Source organism: Trachypithecus francoisi, unplaced genomic scaffold (genome assembly GCF_009764315.1).
Source record: "Trachypithecus francoisi isolate TF-2019V2 unplaced genomic scaffold, Tfra_2.0 Lachesis_group17, whole genome shotgun sequence".
Taxonomy (NCBI): Eukaryota; Metazoa; Chordata; class Mammalia; order Primates; family Cercopithecidae; genus Trachypithecus; species Trachypithecus francoisi.
This window is the reverse complement of record NW_022681462.1, coordinates 75649439-75670498: the sequence shown is the minus strand read 5'-3', so window position 1 is coordinate 75670498 and position 21060 is coordinate 75649439. Positions and strand designations below refer to the sequence as shown.

At 37.6% G+C, this 21060-nt stretch overlaps 1 protein-coding gene across 12 annotated transcripts in view; it reads left to right on the top strand.

The window, feature by feature from the left end:
* BIRC6 (baculoviral IAP repeat containing 6) overlaps window positions 1-21060 on the top strand; it is a 262265-nt gene that overhangs the window by 231797 nt on the left and 9408 nt on the right. For 11 of the 12 annotated variants that reach the window (XM_033176091.1, XM_033176090.1, XM_033176081.1 and 8 more), the window contains 6 exons: window positions 4188-4333; window positions 5208-5318; window positions 8537-8754; window positions 10519-10680; window positions 14302-14379; window positions 18691-18879. In XM_033176091.1, the coding sequence (XP_033031982.1) occupies window positions 4188-4333; window positions 5208-5318; window positions 8537-8754; window positions 10519-10680; window positions 14302-14379; window positions 18691-18879 (904 nt within the window). Of the gene's footprint in view, window positions 1-1075; window positions 1249-4187; window positions 4334-5207; window positions 5319-8536; window positions 8755-10518; window positions 10681-14301; window positions 14380-18690; window positions 18880-21060 lie in introns of those variants that run through there. The other variant, XR_004428401.1, reaches the window with a different exon arrangement.

Genomic DNA, 21060 nt, shown 5'->3' with positions numbered 1-21060 from the left:
TGTCCCTTGGTAAACTGCTGAAGCATATTATTTCTGGCAACTGTATTTGTAGCATGCAGTACCTTCTGTATGTCTGGTGGTGTTTTATTTGGCCTAAAAATTAGTATATTTGTGTCTAATTAGAAATCAAGATTTTATTTTTAAAGGCTTCTTATAACTATTTTAAGTATTCCCTTCTTTCATTCTCACATATGCTACCAAGACAAGGAGGATTTGTCTTGCGACATTCATTTAAATCATTAAAAATTAAACTAGTACTTCCACTTAGAGATTAAATAAAAACAAAAGGGGATCATAGAGTTAAAAACTAAGCTTTAAATTAATCACAGAAAACAAGCATTTATTGTATGGAGATCTTTGTCCATTTACTGGTGCATTTCAAGAATTATTTTCGTGCATCCTAGAGATATTAGAAGCAATTTCCTACAGTAATATTTTTATTTACTCTTTCAGTTTGCCTCTAATCTAAACTATAATTACTGTCAAAGAGCTTTAGAACTGAGGAGTACAGTGTGATCCGTGCTTTTTGGTAAATGTAGAAGTTTCATTCTCTTACAGTTTTAGAATCTTCTTCTGCAGTGCTAATTCTTAATAGTTCTGAATCTACATTTCAGCATGTAGTCTCCAGATAACGTCTTCAAATGGCTCTCCTTTTTAAAATGTTTATTGCAACTTTGCAGTACATTTAGCTTAGATTTAGGAGTGCAAAGGGCTAAAGGGGTCTTGTTTTATCAAGGAAATAGCTGTATTAAGCTGTTTTCGGTTTATGGATTATAAAAGAAAATTCTGGCATGGTGTTTTTAGTCTTACTAATATTCAACTTTATTTGGGCAGTAGATATTGGTAGAGGCAGTTCAATATAATTGAATGTTGAGATATGGGTTTGCTTTTTTGTTTTGTTTTCAGGAGAAAGATTTGCCCATTTTGCTCACATCCTACTTCAGATATGTGTCACAGAGCCAAAGTTTTCTTAACTAATTAGCTATTTAGTTGGAATTCACAGCATAGTGGAAAATGTTTGCAGATAATTCTGTGCAATAGTAGAAACTTCAGTTGCTTCCTCGTATTTCTTCAGGGCAGTGATCACAACCAGATTCAACGTATGCACAAAGCAGCGGATACCATGGTAGCGGCCGTCGCTGATTGCTTTTACCATGTTGGATCCATTGTCAGTCTCAAAGACCTACTTCCAGCTAGGTGCCTTGAACTCAAATAGCTTTTCACACAGACTTCAGGATGTGAGCTAAGGTATGGCCTTTTTTCATGAGCTGGGCCTACATATGGGTTGACAGTAACCTGCAACTTTTATAGAAAAGAGACTACTGGCTATAGTTTAATGTCAGACAATGACTAGTTAGAATCATTGATAGGCAGGTAGTGTGTGTTCTTCATATATTCAAAGTATTCTCACCATTTAGATATTTTCTGTTTTTTGGTGTGTTTTTGTCAAAGAGACTATTCAAGTAAAAATTTCTCATTAGAACCTGGTGCAAAGGTCTAATATATATCTGCTTTATGATTCAACCATTGTCTTCAATATGAAATACATATCATTTCTTTCACACATTTGGTGTAAATAATTTTTTTAAACTTCTGAGGATTCTTGCACAATTATTTTTCTTTTACTTTTTCTTAATTATGGTAAAAAAATAAAATTTTATCATCCTAACCTTGTGCACTATTTTAATAATCTCCTACTAATCTTCTTTTTAAAAGTGGAGTTAGGAAATTGGCATGAATAGAGCTTGAGATTTAGAATCAGTAGCTCCAGAGGTAATCTGCACACTGGGGTGGTAAATACAATAAAGACCTAAATTGGATTAATGCAGTTCACGCTCCATGCTAGAGATTCTTGTTTCTTCAAGGAGAAAATAACCTTTCTGGAAAAAGAGCTTCACTTTCATATCTTCCTTCTCTGCAAGATATGTTTCTTTAAGTGAAATCTTTATTGAGAGTACAGTGGATTAACTCATTGATTATAGACTTAGGAAATGATATTTTATTATGGCTATAATCATAACTGCTTTCTGAAACAACTTACTGTTGTTTTCTTATTCAGTGGCCCTGTTACTTAATAATTTTTTCAAGACCTGGTAATAGAGAATCATTTACAACTGGAGAGGAAGAGTCCTTGTAAATTCAAAGTGGGTACTGTCAAGCAGCTTATGCACTTCTCTTCATTCTCAGTGTTCGACACTGATTGTTAATAGCTATTGAGAAATGCAGAAGTTGGTAATCTGAGTTACTCTGCCAGAATCATATCTTTATTAAGAAGTGACTCACTGTTAAACTACAGTCTCACCTTAATTCATAGCTATAAAAGACACAGTATAGTAGTTGACTGTAGCAGTAAAATTCTCTGATATGTCAGTCTTCAGACATACACTATACTCTCCTTATAGATACAAAAACATGTATTCAGATACATGTACACAGATGACAGTTGATGACTGAAATGATGTACAGTGTAACATCTGCCAAGTCATTTCCTGAGTGATAAAGGAAAGTGGCTGTGTGTTCTCCAACTTCTTATAGCTCAGGGAAGATAAGAAGAGACCACAGGAGAAAAGGCAGTCATTCAGTGATGTATTCTACCCTTCAGTTAAGTCAAGTGACATAAGGTTTTACCTTCTAGTTAAACATCTCTGTAGAAACTAGTTTTTGTTTACACGTTATAGGAACTAAATTCAAAACACATGCATTATACTATTTTCATTTATTCTTCCTACCCACTTGAGTGGCTTCGTAGTTTACTATTTATCTACCTTAAGGATTGAATTGCTTCTGAGCAGATTTTTGTTTTTGTGACAAGGAAAGGTTCATTTGTATGTAGATGACATAGTATTATTTGTTAAGGATTCTTCTTTTTTTTTTTTTTTTGAGGTGGGGTTTCACTCTTGGTTGCCCAGGCTGGAGTGCAATGGCATGATCTCTTGGCTCACTGCAACCTCCGCCTCCCGGGTTCAAGTGATTCTCCTGCCTCAGCCTCCCAAGTAGCTGGGATTACAGGCATGCACTACCATGCCCAGCTAATTTTGCATTTTTGGTAGAGATGGGGTTTCTCCATGTTGTTCAGGGTGGTCTTGAACTCCCAGCCTCAGGTGATCCGCCCGCCTTGGCCTCCCAAAGTGTTGGGATTACAGGCGTGAGCCACTGTGCCCAGCCTATTTGTTAAGGATTCTTCTACTGTCTGTTATTCTTTTTATAGTTTTCTAAGGCTCCATGACCACTTTGTGAGATCGTATTTTAATATAATGACCCTTTTTAGGTAGGTATACAACTGAAAAAATAAGCGATGTATAGTTTAGATCATACCTTAGCATAAATATTTTTAATACTTTTATTTATATATGATTTTAGTTTGTTTCAAATGATCTATTTAAGGAATTATAAAGATGTAGATTTTTAAAGTTCTAAGCAGTAGTGTAAAGATGTTTATTATGTGAATAACATGCTGAGAGTTGGAATAGAGAAAAGGAAATAATGTTTAGTTGTGTTCAGTGACTCTTGTATTAAACTACTAGTACATTTATCTAGAAAATTTAAATAAAAATTTAATGTCCTATATACTTAAACTTTGCTGTAATATATCCTATTGTGATAACAATTTGAAATGAAATTGGATACATTTTAGATCCTGATAGGAAATGACAGAATAATATCTTTAAAATGAATATGCCCTAAAACCTAGTATTTCATTAAAAGATCCGGTGTATAGAAACACATTGTATTAAGACACCCAGTAATGAACCTACATTTTACTCTAAAATATGGTTTTTTTCCTTAGAAATTTAATTCTGAGTGAAATACAAATAGTATTAAAATTTAAAAACTGCTTGTGGTCCTTTAATTCTCAAATATTTTAGGTATATAAGTGATTTCCCTCTCTGAATATTTATAATTAGGTGTGTTTTTAAAAGTGTGTCTCTAAGGACATCAGGTATCTGGGTCTTGTACAGGATGACATTTGTATAATGTCTGTCTCTTGTCTGATTTTATGTTAGAAGGGAAAACCTACCCATAACTTTATTAACCAATGGCTTCAAAAGCAAGTTGATACAGATCATGTGTGTGACAAATACACACTCTCATTTCTATATTCTGCCACTATTATTGATGTATGGAGGTGTTTTAGTCGTAAAATCTTAATTTTCCTTGCATTTCTTTCCATATTAAAAAAAATTCAGATCTAAAAGGGAAAATGTTAAAACAGGAGTAAAACCAGATGCATCTGATCAAGAACCAGAAGGACTTACTCTTTTGGTACCAGACATCCAAAAGACTGCTGAGATAGTTTATGCAGCCACCACCAGTTTGCGGCAAGCAAATCAAGGTACAAAACTTTTCCTATGATGCCACTTTTCATTTGATTTAAAGATGTTTCATTCACTTACTGAAAACTGCCTTTCTCTTTTTGCTTTATGTTAATGATTTTAAAGCAAGTTCGTTTACCTAAAAATTTTGTTCTCTGTTAGGTTTTGTTCTTTATCTGATTTCAATCATGTAGAGTCTAATTTTAAAATATTTCTGCTATATATGATTGCTAAGTTTAGTAGGCTGAGAACATACATCATAAATACTTCCCACTGAAATTCATGAAATTGAAAAATGCCTTCGTATTAGATAGAAAATAGTACGTTAAGACTATGTATGAGAATTTAGCTTAAATTGATATTTTTGGCCAGCACAGTGACTCACACCTTTAATCCCAGCACTTTGGGAGGACTAAGTGGGTAGATAACCTGAGCTCAGGAGTTCAGGATCAGCTTGGGCAACATGGTGAAACCCCGTGTCTACGAAATACATGAAAAATTAGCTGGGCATAGTGGCATGTGCCTGTAGTCCCAGCTACCTGGAAGGCTGAAGTGGAAGAATTACCTTAGCCTGGGGAGTTGAGGTTGCAGTTAGCTGTGATTGCACCACTGTACTCCAAGCGGGGGGGGCGGATTTTCCTATGTTAGCTGAAGAAAGTGATCTGAATTATCTATTGTTTCACTTCTGCTTTTCATAAAGATGATTATGTTGTTTGCTTTATTATGTTTATGAAATAGAAATTTGTTATTCTCAGAGTGGTTGTAATAAGACAATTGGGAAGAAGTTGACAATTTTTTGGAATTCAAAATTTGAACTCTAGAGGTGAATTGTTTTTAGTTTTATTTTTTTAAATGCATACTTAACGTTATTTATCTTGAAATATTAAATAACAGAAAAAAAACTAGGTGAATACTCCAAGAAGGCGGCTATGAAACCCAAACCTTTGTCAGTATTAAAGTCACTTGAAGAAAAATATGTGGCTGTTATGAAGAAATTACAGTTTGGTAAGATGAAGTTTTTGGTTTGCTTAAGATCTCACTTTCCATTTTTTAACAGTGCTTTTGAAATGTGTTTTAGCAAATTAAAGATTTTAAAAATTGCTTGTAACATGAATTTTACTTCATACATGTCAACATTTTTTATCATCTTTGTCTCTTGAATTTATGTCTATATTTTTAGTTATAAACTGTGACTTCAATAGGACTGTAATAGCCTAGAAAAAATGAAATCAAAGCCAAGTGTCTACAAAGCAGGCAGAAAATGTTTTTCCTCATTTACTTCATCATTTCTGTGCATCCTGGCCTGAAGGAAGCCAAGACCCGAAATTTTGAACTAAGTCTGTTACTCTTGCCATTTTAGATTGCCTTGCAATTCACTTTTAGAAAATGTAGTTACACGTAGTTCAGTTCTAGCTTTTCCCATTCCAAAACTCTTTGACAAGTAAGAACTGGCAAAAAGATCGTATCGGTACCCTTTATATGGTACTGATTTATGAGAAAACACTTACATACCAAATTTTGATGACCATTATTAACTATTATTGTCTATGCTGCTTTTTCATCCTTGAGAAACAACCCAAAAATCTTGGACTGTGTTTTTTTAAATGCTAAAGTAGGATTCAGAAAACAGATTTTTGTCCTATTGTCTTTGAAACCTCATTATAAATCATTTAGCTTTTGCTCTGCTTACCTTTCAGGTTTGCCATAAAGAGCACAAGAGATAATATATATGAAAGTGATTTATACTTTTATTAGAGTTTTGGTCAGTGTCTAATGATTTTACAGCCTTTTTCCTGACTCAGCTTGGCAATCTAGTTTGTTAACTTCACTCTAACTTGGTTTTTAAATAATAAATATTTTATTGAATTTTTTTATTGAAAATTCCTTTGTGCATTAAAGTAGTAAAACCAAATACCTTATTTAGTTTATAGTATTTAACAATTACCAAGGTTTTTTATAGCTTGTGTGTTGTTTTATCAAATAGTTCTGTATTATAAATTGTCACATAAATTACCACTATAACTTATTTGCTTTAAAAAACTGACCTGGCTGGGCATGGTGGCTCACACCTTTACTCCTGCACTTCAGGAGGCCAAGGTGGGCGGATCACGAGGTCGGGAGTTTGAGATCAGCATGACCAATGTGGTGAAACCCCATCTCTATTAAAAATACAAAAATTAGCTGAGTGTGGTGGCAGGTGCCTGTAATCCCAGCTACTCGGGAAGCTGAGGCAGGAGAATCATTTGAATCCGGGAGGTGGAGGTTGCAGTGAGCCAAGACATTCCAGTCTGGGTGACAGAGCAAGACTCCGTCTCAAAAAAAAAAAACGACCTTTATTATCTCACTCTTTACATAGGTCAGGAATTCAGAAAAAGCCATAGTGCCTGTTATGACCTTGTCTTAGAAAGTGTACACCATCACTCACTAAGTCCAGCCAACACTCAAGGGGAGGGGAAGAGGGTCAGAAAAGAATTTGCAGACATATGTTTGTGTATGTGTGTTTCTGTTGGACATAAATATTTTATTGGGCTTTAGATTTCATTCCGCTTCCTAGGTCATCAAAAACATGTCAGCTAATGGCTTTTAAAAATATGTGGCATTGTTCTTTACTTGAAAGCGTTTAGTCACATTTCATGTCTACAAATTCTTTAACTAGTTCTTTCAATCCGGAAAGTTTCATTTCATGAACATGAATGTGTTTATGGATCCTTATGTGTGAGAGATTCTGGTTTAAAGTTACTACCTGTCAGAAATTTAGAATCGTATGTCCAGAGCCCTTCATTAATGTTAGCTAGCTAGAAGAGTTCTCTCATACTAAACTCCTACTAAAATCATAAACTCTCCAAGTATGTGACTTTAAACATAATCAAGTTTGCTCCCCATTGGCTTTCAAAATATGTCGGAAAACATACAAGTTTTCAGTTGATGCTCTTTTAAGAAACTGCTTTTTCTTTTTTTTTTTTTTTTTTTTTTTTTGAGGCGGAGTCTCGCTCTGTCGCCCGGACTGGAGTGCAGTGGCCGGATCTCAGCTCACTGCAAGCTCCGCCTCCCGGGTTCACACCATTCTCCTGCCTCAGCCTCCCGAGTAGCTGGGACTACAGGCGCCTGCCACCTCGCCCGGCTAGATTTTGTATTTTTAGTAGAGACGGGGTTTCACCGTGTTAGCCAGGATGGTCTCGATCTCCTGACCTCGTGATCCGCCCGTCTCGGCCTCCCAAAGTGCTGGGATTACAGGCTTGAGCCACCGCGCCCGGCCAAGAAACTGCTTTTTCAACCATATGTATCAAATATTTTCTAGTATCATTCTTTTACAACTTGATACTTACTAACTGCCTAATATTCCATAATATGATTGGCTGCCATTTGTTTAACCAGTAAGTGGAGCTTTAGGTTGTTTCTAGTTTTTAAATATCATATGCAACATCTCAATGGCTGTCATTACCTGTAAATATTTGTGCATATCCAGGATTCTATAGGACGAATTAACAGAGGAGAAATTATTGATTAAAATAGGCTGTGCATGTTTTATCAAGTAGCCATTGTCTTTGATTGAATCATTTAAAAAAAAAATCTTTGAGTTAATAGACCCTGTCCTCTACATGATATAAAAATTTTCCACTGGGCATAGTAATGGGCCCATTTCTTGCATCTGGTAGATTGTTTTCTATAAAAGTTAAAATGTATCCCTGTAGCATGTGAAAGACAACAGTCCATCCATCTGGCAGTGCTAATCCATCTGGCAGTGCTAATATATAGGTGTTATGTAAACATTTACACTTCTGCTATTCTTCTGTGGTTGGAAGTTCTCTCCAGTTGGGTGAGAGAAGGACTAGTGATTATTTTTTTTTTTTTTTTTTTTTTTTTTTTTTTTTTTGAGGCGGAGTCTCGCTCTGTCGCCCGGACTGGAGTGCAGTGGCCGGATCTCAGCTCACTGCAAGCTCCGCCTCCTGGGTTTACGCCATTCTCCTGCCTCAGCCTCCCTAGTAGCTGGGACTACAGGCGCCCGCCACCTCGCCCGGCTAGTTTTTGTATTTTTAGTAGAGACGGGGTTCACCGTGTTAGCCAGAATGGTCTCGATCTCCTGACCTCGTGATCCGCCCGTCTCGGCCTCCCAAAGTGCTGGGATTACAGGCTTGAGCCACCGCGCCCGGCCAATTATTTGTGATTTTTGTCATTATAACAGTTTTTTCCAGTTCTGGTTTTATTTTTTCTTCTCCTTTTAGATACATTTGAAATGGTTTCTGAAGATGAAGATGGGAAATTGGGATTTAAAGTCAATTACCACTACATGTCTCAGGTGAAAAATGCTAATGATGCGAACAGTGCTGCCAGAGCTCGCCGCCTTGCCCAGGAAGCTGTGACACTTTCAACCTCACTGCCTCTGTCTTCATCCTCTAGTGTGTTTGTACGCTGTGATGAGGAGCGACTTGACATCATGAAGGTAAAAAATAATGATAACGAAGCATTCTCCCTTATCTCCTTGGCTCATCTGATTATTCAAATATTTATACAAAACTAGAAATATTATACAAATAAATTATACAAAACACTAGAAATTTTGGTGACCATTTTAGACTGCAGTGAAAGGAGTCCCCCCACCCCACTCCTTTTGTTTTGGTGACAGGGTCTCACTGTTGCCCAAGCTGTATGTAGTACAGTGATGTGATCACAGCTCACTGCAGCCTCCATAAAGAGCCCTTTTCTAATGTTAGTTCAGAGTGTGTGGATCACACTGCTGTTGAAAATAAAAATTTAGAAAATATCAAAAGAGCCATCATCCTTGAGCAAAGATTGTATGAAGCTGGTCACAGTATCAAAGGATTTAATGCTGACCAGTTAAAAAATGTTACAGGATTTCCGTTTTGTCGTCCAAGATACTTCTCTCCTGTTTTGTAGTGTCATTCTTCAAAACTTAATCATTTTCTTTCTTTTCTAGGAAATTTATGTTTTTTTAAATTCCTAAGATCTGTGAATTACGGGTAATACAATAATATATAATCGCTACTTTTATGTTTAACACATGATAATCTGGCCTTAAATTCCAAGAGTCTGCTGCATCAAGAAAATGTTTAACATTTAACCTGAAAAAGAAAATTTTCTTTTTCTTTATATTTATGATTTAATTCATGGTTAAGCATTCTGTCTTCCATAGATACACAGCTAAAACTATTGGCTCATTGACTTGTAGAAAGTTTTATTTATTTGCTTGCTCCTTTTGATTTTTTGGATAGGCTTATGCCTGTAATCCCAGCACTTTGGGAGGCCGAGGTAGGCAGATCTCTTGAGGTCAGGAGTTCCAGACCAGCCTGGCCAACATGGTGAAACCCCGTCTCTACTAAAAATACAAAAATTAGCTGGGTGTGGTGGCAGGCACCTGTAATCCCAGTAGTTGGCAGGCTGAGTCTGGGGAATCACTTGAACCTGGGAGGCGGAGGTTGCAGTGAGCTGAGATCTTACCACTACACTCCAGCCTGGGTGGCAGAGTGAGACTCCATCTCAAAAAAAAAGAAAAGAAAAAGGGTATGCTGGCTCATGCCTGTAATCCTGGCATTTTGGGAGGCCAAGGTGGGCAGATCAGTTGAGGTCGGGAGTTTAAGAACAGCCTGGCTGATATGGTAAAACCTCCTCTCTACTAAAAATACAAAAATTAGCTGGGCATGGTAGTGTGTGCCTGTAATCCCAGCTACTCAGGAGGCTGAGGCAGGAGAATTGCTTGAACCTGGGAGGTGGAGGTTGTAATGAGCCGAAATCACACTGCTGGACTCCAGCCTGGGCCACAGAGTGAGATTGTCTCAACAAAAAAAAGAAAACTGTTCTTATTTCGGCTGGGCACAGTGGCTCAAGCCTGTAATCCCAGCGCTTAGGGAGGCTGAGGCAAACGGATCACTTGAGGCTGGGAGTTTGAGACTAGCCTGGACAACAGGGGGAAACCTATCTCTACTAAAAATACAGAAATTAACCGGGCATGTTGGCAGGTGCCTGTGATCCCAGCTATTCAGGAGGCTGAGGCAGGAGAATTGCTTGAACTCAGGAGGCGGAGGTTGCAGTGAGCTGAGATCGTGCCATTGCCCTCCAGCCTGGGTGACAGAGTGGGACTCCATCTCCAAAAACGAAGATTGTTCTTATTTCATGTTGGATTGTATTTTTCTAAATATCAATGTTTAGGAATATTAACATAGGCTTTTGTATGTTTGTATATATCCAGGTTCTAATAACTGGTCCAGCGGACACCCCTTACGCAAATGGCTGCTTTGAGTTTGATGTGTATTTTCCTCAAGATTATCCCAGTTCACCCCCTCTTGTGAATCTAGAGACAACTGGCGGTCATAGCGTGCGATTCAATCCAAACCTTTATAATGATGGCAAGGTAATTTAATTGCAGTCTTTTGTTTCAAATGCCAATGATTGTATACAAAGGTTCTTTGTAATTTGAAGAAAAATTTTGCTTTAGTTACCTGCTTTCTAAGAGGGCATGGGTTTCTTTGTACTTCTCTTCCCTACATCCAGATTAGCTTAAGGAATAGAAGAGAAGAAACTGAAAAGAGCAGAAACAGTTAAGTGTTAAGAAGCACTTACAGTCTTAAGAAGTTACTCAGGGACTTAACGTAAAGTTCTATGATACACACTATTATGAACTTATTTTAAGGTGTACCTTATATTCAAGTGTTTTTACATTTTCTTGTATTAAAAGTAGGAAGATGCATTCCCATTTACAAAAAAGCTGACCAAAAGATAAAAATCGTCTCATATGACCATAAACCTTTTAAAATTAGATTTAGAAGATAATCTCTTTTTTCAGAGGTATTTTGGATACTTTGATGGAATTTCAGTGGTAAATTCTGTGCTGAGTATTCAGTGTTTTAAAATCTAGAAGAGAAGAATTTCAAAAGGTACAGCCTGCCTCAGATATGTGGTTGCAAATTATCATTAGCTCAAATCATGAAACTAAAATTAGTGTTTTGGGTTTGTTGCAAAAGATTTGACCAGAGGCAGAACTTTCTTTGGAAGAACAAACAACAGGTTTTCTATAAGTGAGTAGGGAAGAAGAAATAGCAACGTTGACTTTACTTGAGACACTGTAACTTGAATAGAGTGTAAGTGTAAAATATTAAGATGTATTTAAGAAAATAATTCTCAAGGCTTCATTGCATAGAGAAGAGGGTCAGGGCTTGGGAGTCTTAAATTAATAGTCTTTTACCATCATACTTACCTATGTGTTCCATGGTACACACAATTGTGGACTTATTTTTCAAGTTTACAGACTGTTAGCATTTAACCTTAGGTCCTGTATCTACAGTTAGGTATGAGGATACATATCTGCCATTGTTAGTCCCAAGAATGCTCTAAAGCAGGGCTGTCCAATGTTTTGGCTTCCCTGGGCCACCTTGGAAGAAGAATAATTGTCTTGGGCCACACGAAAATTCTTTAACACAAACAATATAGCTAATGAGCTTTAAAAAAAAAAAAAAAACTTGACAATTTTGTTTTGGGCTGCATTCAAAGCCATCCTGGGCTGCATGTGGCCTGCGGGTTGCACAAGCTTGCGCTAAAGGTCAAATGGCATATATATGACAGCACTTTGAATAATACACAAAACTTTACAGATACAACTCTTTTTAAATTATTAATCAACTACCTGTTGAATGAATTAACGTATTTTGCATTCTTGCTTTCACAGAGCATTGAAAGAGTAGTAAGGAGACAGACCTTTCTGCATTTACAAGAACCACCTATGCCGGGCTTGGTAGCTCCCGCCTGTAATCCCAGCATTTTGGGAGGCTGAGGCGGGTGGATCACCTGAGGTCGGGAGTTTGAGACCAGCCTGACCAACATGGAGAAACCCTGTCTCTACTAAAAATAGAAAATTAGCTGTGTGTGGTGGCACATGCCGGTAATCTCAGCTACTCAGGAGGCTGAGGGAGGAGAAGTGCTTGAACCCGGAAGGTGGAGGTTGCACTGAGCCCAGATTGCGCCATTGCACTCCAGCCTGGGCTACAGGAGCAAAACTCTGTCTTTAAAAAAAAAAAAGAACCACCTATCCACCTGTTACCCAAATCTGTTGGCCATTATATAAAATTGTTAAAAATTTACAAAATCTGATGAGTATATTTTATGTTGATAGAGTATATGCCAGAAGAACACATGTGATATGGCCCAGTTTTATTTTTATTACAAGAGTAGTTACAGGTCAGATTAAGTGTCACCAGTTCTCTCCCTGCTAAGTGAGTAAGTATCTAATGTTATCTTTATATTTTGAGGAACCCTGGGAAGCCTGAATACTCTTTTAGGGGGTCTGTTTGTGTGAGGCTAGATTTGATCCATATACTTGAATCAAAGGAGTATATTGCAACTAGTTGAATGTAGAGGCAGATAATTAAATCAAAGTCTTTTCTGTTAAGCTGTTTTGCATTTTCAGAATTTAGAAAGAAATATACAAAAATATGAAATAGTACCACTTTTCTTTACTAAAAATAGTTATTTTAGTAAAAATAGAACTAGCATATGATCTATCAGTCCCACTATTGAAAATACATCCAAGGGAAAGAAATCAGAATCTTGAAGAGATATTTGCACTGCTATTTATTGCAGCACTGTACAGAATAGCCAAGATACAGAATCAGCTTAGCAGCCATCAACAGGTGAATGGATAAATAAAACATGGTTATTTATACAAAGTGGAATACTATTCAGCCATGAAAAGGACAAGATCCTTCCTTTCATAGCAACATAGTCCCTGGCGGGACATTATGTTAAGTGAAATACATCAAGCATTGAAGGATAAATACTGCATGTTCTCACTCATGTAGAAGCTAAAAAAATTTATCTCAATCAACGTGGAGAGTAGAATAGTGGTACTAAAGGCTGGGAGGGAAAGGTACAGAGGAGGGAATAGGGAGAGGTTGGTTAATGGATACACAATTACAGCTAGATAGGAGGAATAGGTTCTGCTATTGTATAGCACAGTAGGGTGACTATAGTAAATAAAAATTGTATTTTGTCAAACAGCTAGAAGAGTGGATGTTGAATGTTACCAACACTGAGAAGTTTGAGGTGATGGATACAATAATTACCCTATTTTGGTCATTACACATTGTATACACATATTGAAATATCACACTGTACCCCATAAATATGTACAACTATGTGCTAATTAAAAATATTTTGCTTTTAAAATAATTTAGTTTTCATTAAAATGTTATTTGTGTTGACATATCATGGGTGCTGGTCCGTTTTTCATTATGAAAAAGTTATAATGCCACACAAATTTGAATCACATCTGAAGATGCCAATTTGTTTTAACAGACCAACCCTTAGGGTTTTGTCTGGAGACATATGAAACTGAGATATTTTGACATGATAGCATTATGTTTTTACTTCTCATTAGGACAGTTTTTTGTTTTTTTTTTTTTGAGACGGAGTCTGGCTCTGTCGCCCGGGCTGGAGTGCGGTGGCCGGATCTCAGCTCACTGCAAGCTCCGCCTCCCGGGTTCATGCCATTCTCCTGCCTCCGCCTCCCAAGTAGCTGGGACTACAGGCGCCCGCCTCGTCGCCCGGCTAGTTTTTTGTATTCTTTAGAGTAGAGACGGGATTTCACCGTATTAGCCAGGATGGTCTCGATCTCCTGACCTTGTGATCCGCCCGTCTCGGCCTCCCAAAGTGCTGGGATTACAGGCTTGAGCCACCGCGCCCGGCCTTAGGACAGTTTGTTTTTAAGCACTCTTTTTTCTCTTTTTTTTTTTTTTTCAAAATGAAACAAGTTTATTTTCTCCAATAACTTCTGTAAATTACAAAGACAAAATACTAAACTACAGCATATAACTTTTCAATATTTAACCGGAATACTCGTAATGAATACGCATCTGGAAACAAGATAAAAGGCTACACCTTGTCAGGCATCCTACAAAAATATCTCAAGTTTTATATACTCTGCAGCATTTCTATTAAGCACTCTTTTTTCAGTTCTGTTGACGCTTTTTTCCTTTGTCAGGTTTGTTTAAGCATCTTAAACACGTGGCATGGAAGACCAGAAGAGAAGTGGAATCCTCAGACCTCAAGCTTTTTGCAAGTAAACAAAATTTCTCTGACATTTTCACTTAAGAAATAAAGAACTGTGTAGTATTTTTAAAAATTTTTAGTGACCAAGAATATAGTAAACCCAAAAAAAGATAGATTACTAGGAAATACATATTAAATAGCTTATAGGTGAGAAATTAACATAGTGGAGTCTCATCTTATGTGGAATCTAAAATCTCAAGTTGGGACATAAAACAAAAATAGAGTTTAGCCAAAACTCCCTTCAAAAAAAATACCAGGCCAGGCGCAGTGTCCGCTGTTTTCTGTGTTTCTTGATTTCGGTTCCTGAACAGATTATGAGAGCCTCTTATAGTTGTGCAGATGCTAACATGAAACTAAAAAAGGAGAGGGGGTCAGATGTGTTGGCACAGCACTTTGGGAGGCTGAGATGGGTGGATCATTTGAGGTCAGGAGTTCGAGACCAGCTTGACCAACATGGTGAGACCCCCCATCTCTACTAAAAATACAAAATACAATTAGCCAGACGAGGTGTTGTATGCCTATAATCCCAGCTAGTAGGAGGCCGAGGCAGGAGAATCGCTGGAACCTGGGAGGAGGAGGTTGCATTGAGCCGAGATCACGGCACTCCACTCTAGCCTGGGTGACAGAGGGAGACTCTATCTGAAAAATAAAAAGCAATCAATAAAAAGGAGAGGGACAGTAAATTTGGCCTGTCAGTAAAAGTCTTTACTCTGAAAATATCAACACATTGACTCAAATCAGTGAGCCTACATTATGGATTGAAAATAAATACTGATTATTATTACATCAATGTAAATATATGTATATATATAATATATAATATATGTTTTTATGTTAATTACCAATTGATTTTTGACTCAGATTCTAAGAAAACACTTTAGCCTGGTAAAAGTAAAATAAATACTATTTTTTGGTTTGATCCAAATAGCTTTTTAAGTGAAGTTCTGTTGATCAGACAATTCATGCTGGCTGCTTTTTTGCATGCCTCTAATATACTTATAGAAATTATTTTTAGTGCAGAATTGATTTTGTTCTGTAGTTTAAAGTTTATTTAATTCTCTCATTCATCCTGTAACACAAGTAGATCTGATGCCCATTTTACAGATGATGAAAATATAGGTTCTAAATGTTCAGATAACTATACTGTGATCCCTATGACTTCAAATATTTTACACTGTTTCTCAAGCCTAAAGTTTTATTTTATAATACTGAAAAATCAGATTTTTTTAAAAGAGGAAATCCTTCATCCCAAGGGTTTACTGTTTCTCTGCTTATTTCCTGCCTCTAGTAAAATGTAGTGTGCATTAAAATGACTGTCCAGTTCAGACAATCCAGGGGTCCAGAAATTTCCTAAAATGTGTATTATCGCTATTAAATAGCTAAGTTCACTATTGAAAAATAAAGTGGCATTTATGCTCTTCCAAAAAGGTAATGTCTGCTGGGCCACCCAGTGGTAAGATAACCCATGTCATAAAGTATTTTTTGAATTTAATTGCAGGAAGTATTGGTCTCTGATAATGAATCTTTTGTTGTTACTCTTATCAAATACAAACTTTATATTTTTCTCTCAGCAGACAATAAATTATAGCCACATTTATTTCTCAGATGTAATTTTTTGTTCCTTTTTTCTGGTACACAAAACCCTCATTCTTTTTTGTTTAACTTTTGTTTTAAGTTCAGGGGTTCCACTGCAGGTTTGTTACATAGGTAAACTCACATCACAAGGGTTTGCTATACAGATTATTTTGTCACCCAGGTACTAAGCTTAGTACACAGTAGTTTTATTTTTTTTTATTTTTTCTTTTTCTTTTTCTTTTCTTTTTCTTTTTCTTTTTTTTTTTTTTTTGAGACAGGGTCTCACTCTGTGGCCCAGGCTGGGCACCATCTTGGCTCACTACAACCTCTGCATCTCGGGTTCAAGCTATCCTTCCACCGTAGCCTCCTGAATAGCTGAGATCACAGACACGCACCACCACACCTGGCTAATTTTTGTAGTTTTAGTAGTGACAGGGTTTCACCATGCTGACCAGGATGGCCTTGAGCCCCTGATCTCAAGTGATCTGTCTGCCTCAGCCTCCCAAAGTGTTAGGATTACAGGCGTTAGCCAACGCGCCCAGCCGGTAGTTACTTTTTTCTGATCTTTTCCCTTCTCCCACCTTTTGCTGTCAAATAGGCATCTGCGAAACATTTTATGCTTCCTTTAGTGAGCTTTATTTTGCTGTTTTAAACAAAATAGGCTGTGAATCTAAAGTAATTTTTAGATTACTCTAACTGCCTGAGATCTATAAAACCATACTGTGTATCAAAGGAGATGAGGTTAAATAAATAAATGAGTCCTTTTTTATAAATTTGTATTAGATATTTAATTTCTTTCTGTGCTTTTGTACAAAAATGCAATTATACCCTACTGATATTAACAGAAGAGGACAGTTATTTAAGAGGGAAGAGGACAGTAACTAACAACTATGCCTTGGAAAGTTATCTCAGAAGTGTCAGTAAATGTGAGATCTCTGGCTGGGCGAGGTGACTCATGCCTGTAATTTCAGCACTTTGGAAGGCAGGCAGATCACTTGAGGCCTGGAGTTCAAGAACAGACTGGCCAATATGGAGAAACCCATCTCTACTAAAAATAAAAAAATTAGTGGGATGGGGTCACAGGCACCTGTAACCCCAGCTACTCGGGAGGCTGAGGCAGGAGAATTGCTTGAACCCGGGAGGCAGAGGTTGCAGTGAGCTGAGATCGCACCACTACACTCCAACCTGAGCAACAAAGCAAGACACTGTCTCAAAAAAATAAATAAATAAATAAAAATTAAAAATATGAGATCTTTGTCTCAGAAATAATATGAATTAAAATTTTTCCCATAGTTGACCTTGGCATCAGTATGGTCACTTCAGGTCATATTTAACCCTTTCTGTTTTGGGTCAAATATATTACTTTTGAGTACTCATTTTTAAAGTTCTCTTTAACTTTGACTTATAAGATGCATATCCATGGGACTGTTTAATCATTGTGCCTAACAAAGTGTAATTGCTGTTCTTTTTCATTTATGAATTGGGTAGATAATATCTGATGTTTTTCTGCCTTCAAAGATGTTACTTTATTGACTTCTGTAGATCTATTAACTGGAAATACTGTATTAGCTAGAAATCACCTCTGTTAATATATGTTACATCTGGAGAAACAAGCCTTCTGGTAAATAAGTGGTGGGTTGGAAGTGGTCTTAGAACCATAAGACCATCTCGTCAATCAGAATTTCTGGCTAGGTGCGATGGCTCACGCCTGTAATCCCAGCACTTTGGGAGGCCAAGGTGGGCAGATCACCTGAGGTCAGAAGTTTGAGACCAGCCTGGCCAACATGGCAAAACCCCATTTCTACTAAAAATTCAAAAAAAAATTAGCCGGGCTTGGTGACGATGCATGCCTATAGTCCCAGCTACTTGAGAGGCTGAGGAAGGAGAATTGCTTGAACCCAGGAGATGGAGGACGCAATGAACCAAGATTGTACCATTGCACTGCAGCCTGGGCAACAGAGCAAGACTCCATCTCAAAGAAATAAAATAAGAATTTCTAATAAGGTTTTTGTGATACTGTAGCAGTTAATTTTCCTTGGAATAAAAATTTAAAATGGTCTCAGGCAGTTTTTTTCTAAGTGAGTATTGTTAAAGAGTGCATGGCTAGACTGGACACGGTGGCTGATGCCTGTAATCCCAGCACTTTGGGAGGCCGAGGCAGGCAGATCACCTGAAGTCAGGAGTTCAAAACCAGCCTGGCCAACATGATGAAACCCTGTCTCTACTAAAAATACATTAGTCGGGCATGGTGGCAGGCACCTGTAATCCCAGCTACTCGGGAGGCTGAGACAAGAGAATCGCTTGATCTAGGAGGCGGAGGTTGCAGGGAGCCAAGGTCATGCCATTACACTCCAGCCTGGGTGACAAGAGTGAAACTCAGTCTTATTTAAAAAAAAAAAAAAAAAAGTGCATGGCTGCCTTTATGCTCCTTAAGAATAGTTTGAGCAGAATGTTGGTATGAGTTGTTTATAAACAAAAATTTTTTATAGGTTCTTCATATCTATTATTATTCAAGAATTCAAGAGTAAAAACAGATGTGTAAGTGTTACTTATGGCTGTATCGTGCCTAATTTTATTTTGCTTTTATAATGAAATGTTTCAGGTTATAATCATAAACATTGGTTTTATTGTGATAGAAATTTGTGGAAACACATATTAAAGAAGAGTCTTTGTGGATAGAGCAGGATATCAGTTAACCCATAGTAAAAATGTCCCATCATAGCTGTTCTTTTCCTTTATTCTTTAGGTGTTGGTGTCTGTCCAGTCCCTTATATTAGTAGCTGAGCCTTATTTTAATGAACCGGGATACGAACGATCTAGAGGCACTCCCAGTGGCACACAGAGTTCTCGAGAGTATGATGGAAACATTCGACAAGCAACAGTTAAGTGGGCAATGCTAGAACAAATCAGAAACCCTTCGCCATGTTTTAAAGAGGTATGTGTTCAATAAAATTAGTGAAATACTTTGTTAAAGACATTTTACAATATAGCCTGGGCACGGTGGCTCATGCCTGTAATCTCAGCACTTTGGGAGGTCAAGATAGGTGGGTCACTTGAGGTGAGGAGTTTGAGACCAGCCTGGCCAATATGGCGAAAACCCGTTTCTACTTAAAGAAAAAGAAAAAGAAAAATTAGCCAGGCTTGGTGGCAGGCGCCTGTAATCTCAGTTACTTGGGGGATGAGGTTGAACCTGGGAGGTGGAAGTTGCAGTGAGCTGAGATTGCATCACTGCACTGCAGCCTGGGAGACAGCAGAGCAAGACTCCATCTCAAAAAAAAAAAAAAAAAAAAGACATTTTATAATATAGTTTGTAAGTATTATATTTGCTTTTATATGTATCTAGTATATGAATCTGTAGGTTTTAGGGTTAATCCCAAAGATCATTAATAAGTCTGGACAATATAGCAAGACCCCATCTCTGCAAAAAGTTAAAAAAATTTAACTGGGCATGGTGGCACCTGTAGTCTTAGATACTCAGTAGGCTAAGGCAGGAGGTTTGCCTGAGCCCACGAGTTTGAGGCTGCAGTAAGCTGTATTCACATCACTGCACTCCAGCCTAGGTGACAGTCTCAGAAAAAAAAAATGGTAGTAGATAGTACAGATGAAGTATAAAACCATCTGTATTCTAAACGACATCTGACTAAATTTTTGAGAACTTTTTTCCTTTCCTTTCGTTTTCCTCTCCTCTTCCTCTCCTCTCCCTCTCCTCTGCTTTACTTTCCCCTGTCCCGTCCTGTTTCGTTCTCATCGCCCAGGTGCAACGGCATGATCTTGGCTCACTGCAACCTCCACCTCCCAAGTTCAAGCGATTCTCCTGCTTCAGCCTCCCAATTAGCTGGGATTACAGGCAGGTGCCACCATGCCTGGCTAATATTTTTGTAGTTTTAGTAGAGACGGGGTTTCACCATGTTGGCCAGGCTGATCTCCAACTCCTGACCTCAGGTGATCCACCTGCCTTGGCCTCCAAAAGTGCTGGGATTACAAGCGTGAGCCACCGCTCCCGGCCTAGTCTTTATTTTTATTAGTTACCATTCTACTAGCAAACTCTCCAAATATGTTTCTGAAATATTTCTCATAAAACTGTTTTTTATTGAAGATGGTTTCTAAATTTGTCTTGCAAATAGAAATTTTGCCCTTATACTAATGTGTATATATAAGGCGAATGCCATTTCTTTTTTTTTCTTTTGAGACTAGGCTTTGCTCTGTTGCCCATGCTGGAATACAGTGGCGGAATCTTGGCTCACTGCACCCTCTGCCTCCCTGGTTCAAGTGATTCTCGTGCCTCAGCCTCCCAAATAGCTGGGACTATATGCACACCCCGCCACAACTGGCTAATCTTTTTGTATTTTTTAGTAGGGACCAGGTTTCACCATGTTGGCCAGGCTAGTCTCGAATGCCTGACCTCAGGTAATCCACCCGCCTTGGCCTTCCAGAGTGTTGGAATTACAGGCGTGAGCCACTGCACCTGGCCACATTTCCTTTTCTTTAGGAAAAAATTGGATGATATGAGTTTCCAAAACCTGTATTAATACACTGAAGTGGTTTTTTTCACTTCATCCTGAAATGTTGCTCTGTGTGTGTGTGTGTGTGTGTGTGTGTGTGTGTGTGTAACTCTTTGCCTATGATTAGTTGTCTCTCCATAGTGTGCCTAAATACAATTATACTTTTCACCTGCCATATCAAATTACTTTAGCATCACAACTTGCTGTAGTTGTGTCCAGAAACATTTTTCTTTCTTAAAATTGTTCCACTTGATCATTAATTTCTTAAATTGTGCTGGAAAGTTAACATTTTAGAGAAAAAATTAGCATATTTACCTGACATAAAATTGATCTTCAATATAACTCTCCAGATATTCTGCATGAATACTATGAAGCCTTCTTCTTCATCAGATGGCACTGATGAATATTTCTTTTTCTTTGGCTTTTGCTGTTACTGAGTAAATTTATATTCCAGTGTCCTTTGAATGACAAAGTTGGATACGTTACTTTTGCAAAGATCGCACCACTACACTCAAGCCTGGGCAGCAGAGTGAGACTCTGTCTCAAAAAAAAAAAAAAGTAATTTGTTTTATGCATATCATTTTTTTCAGGAAGGATAAACACAGGGAACTCAG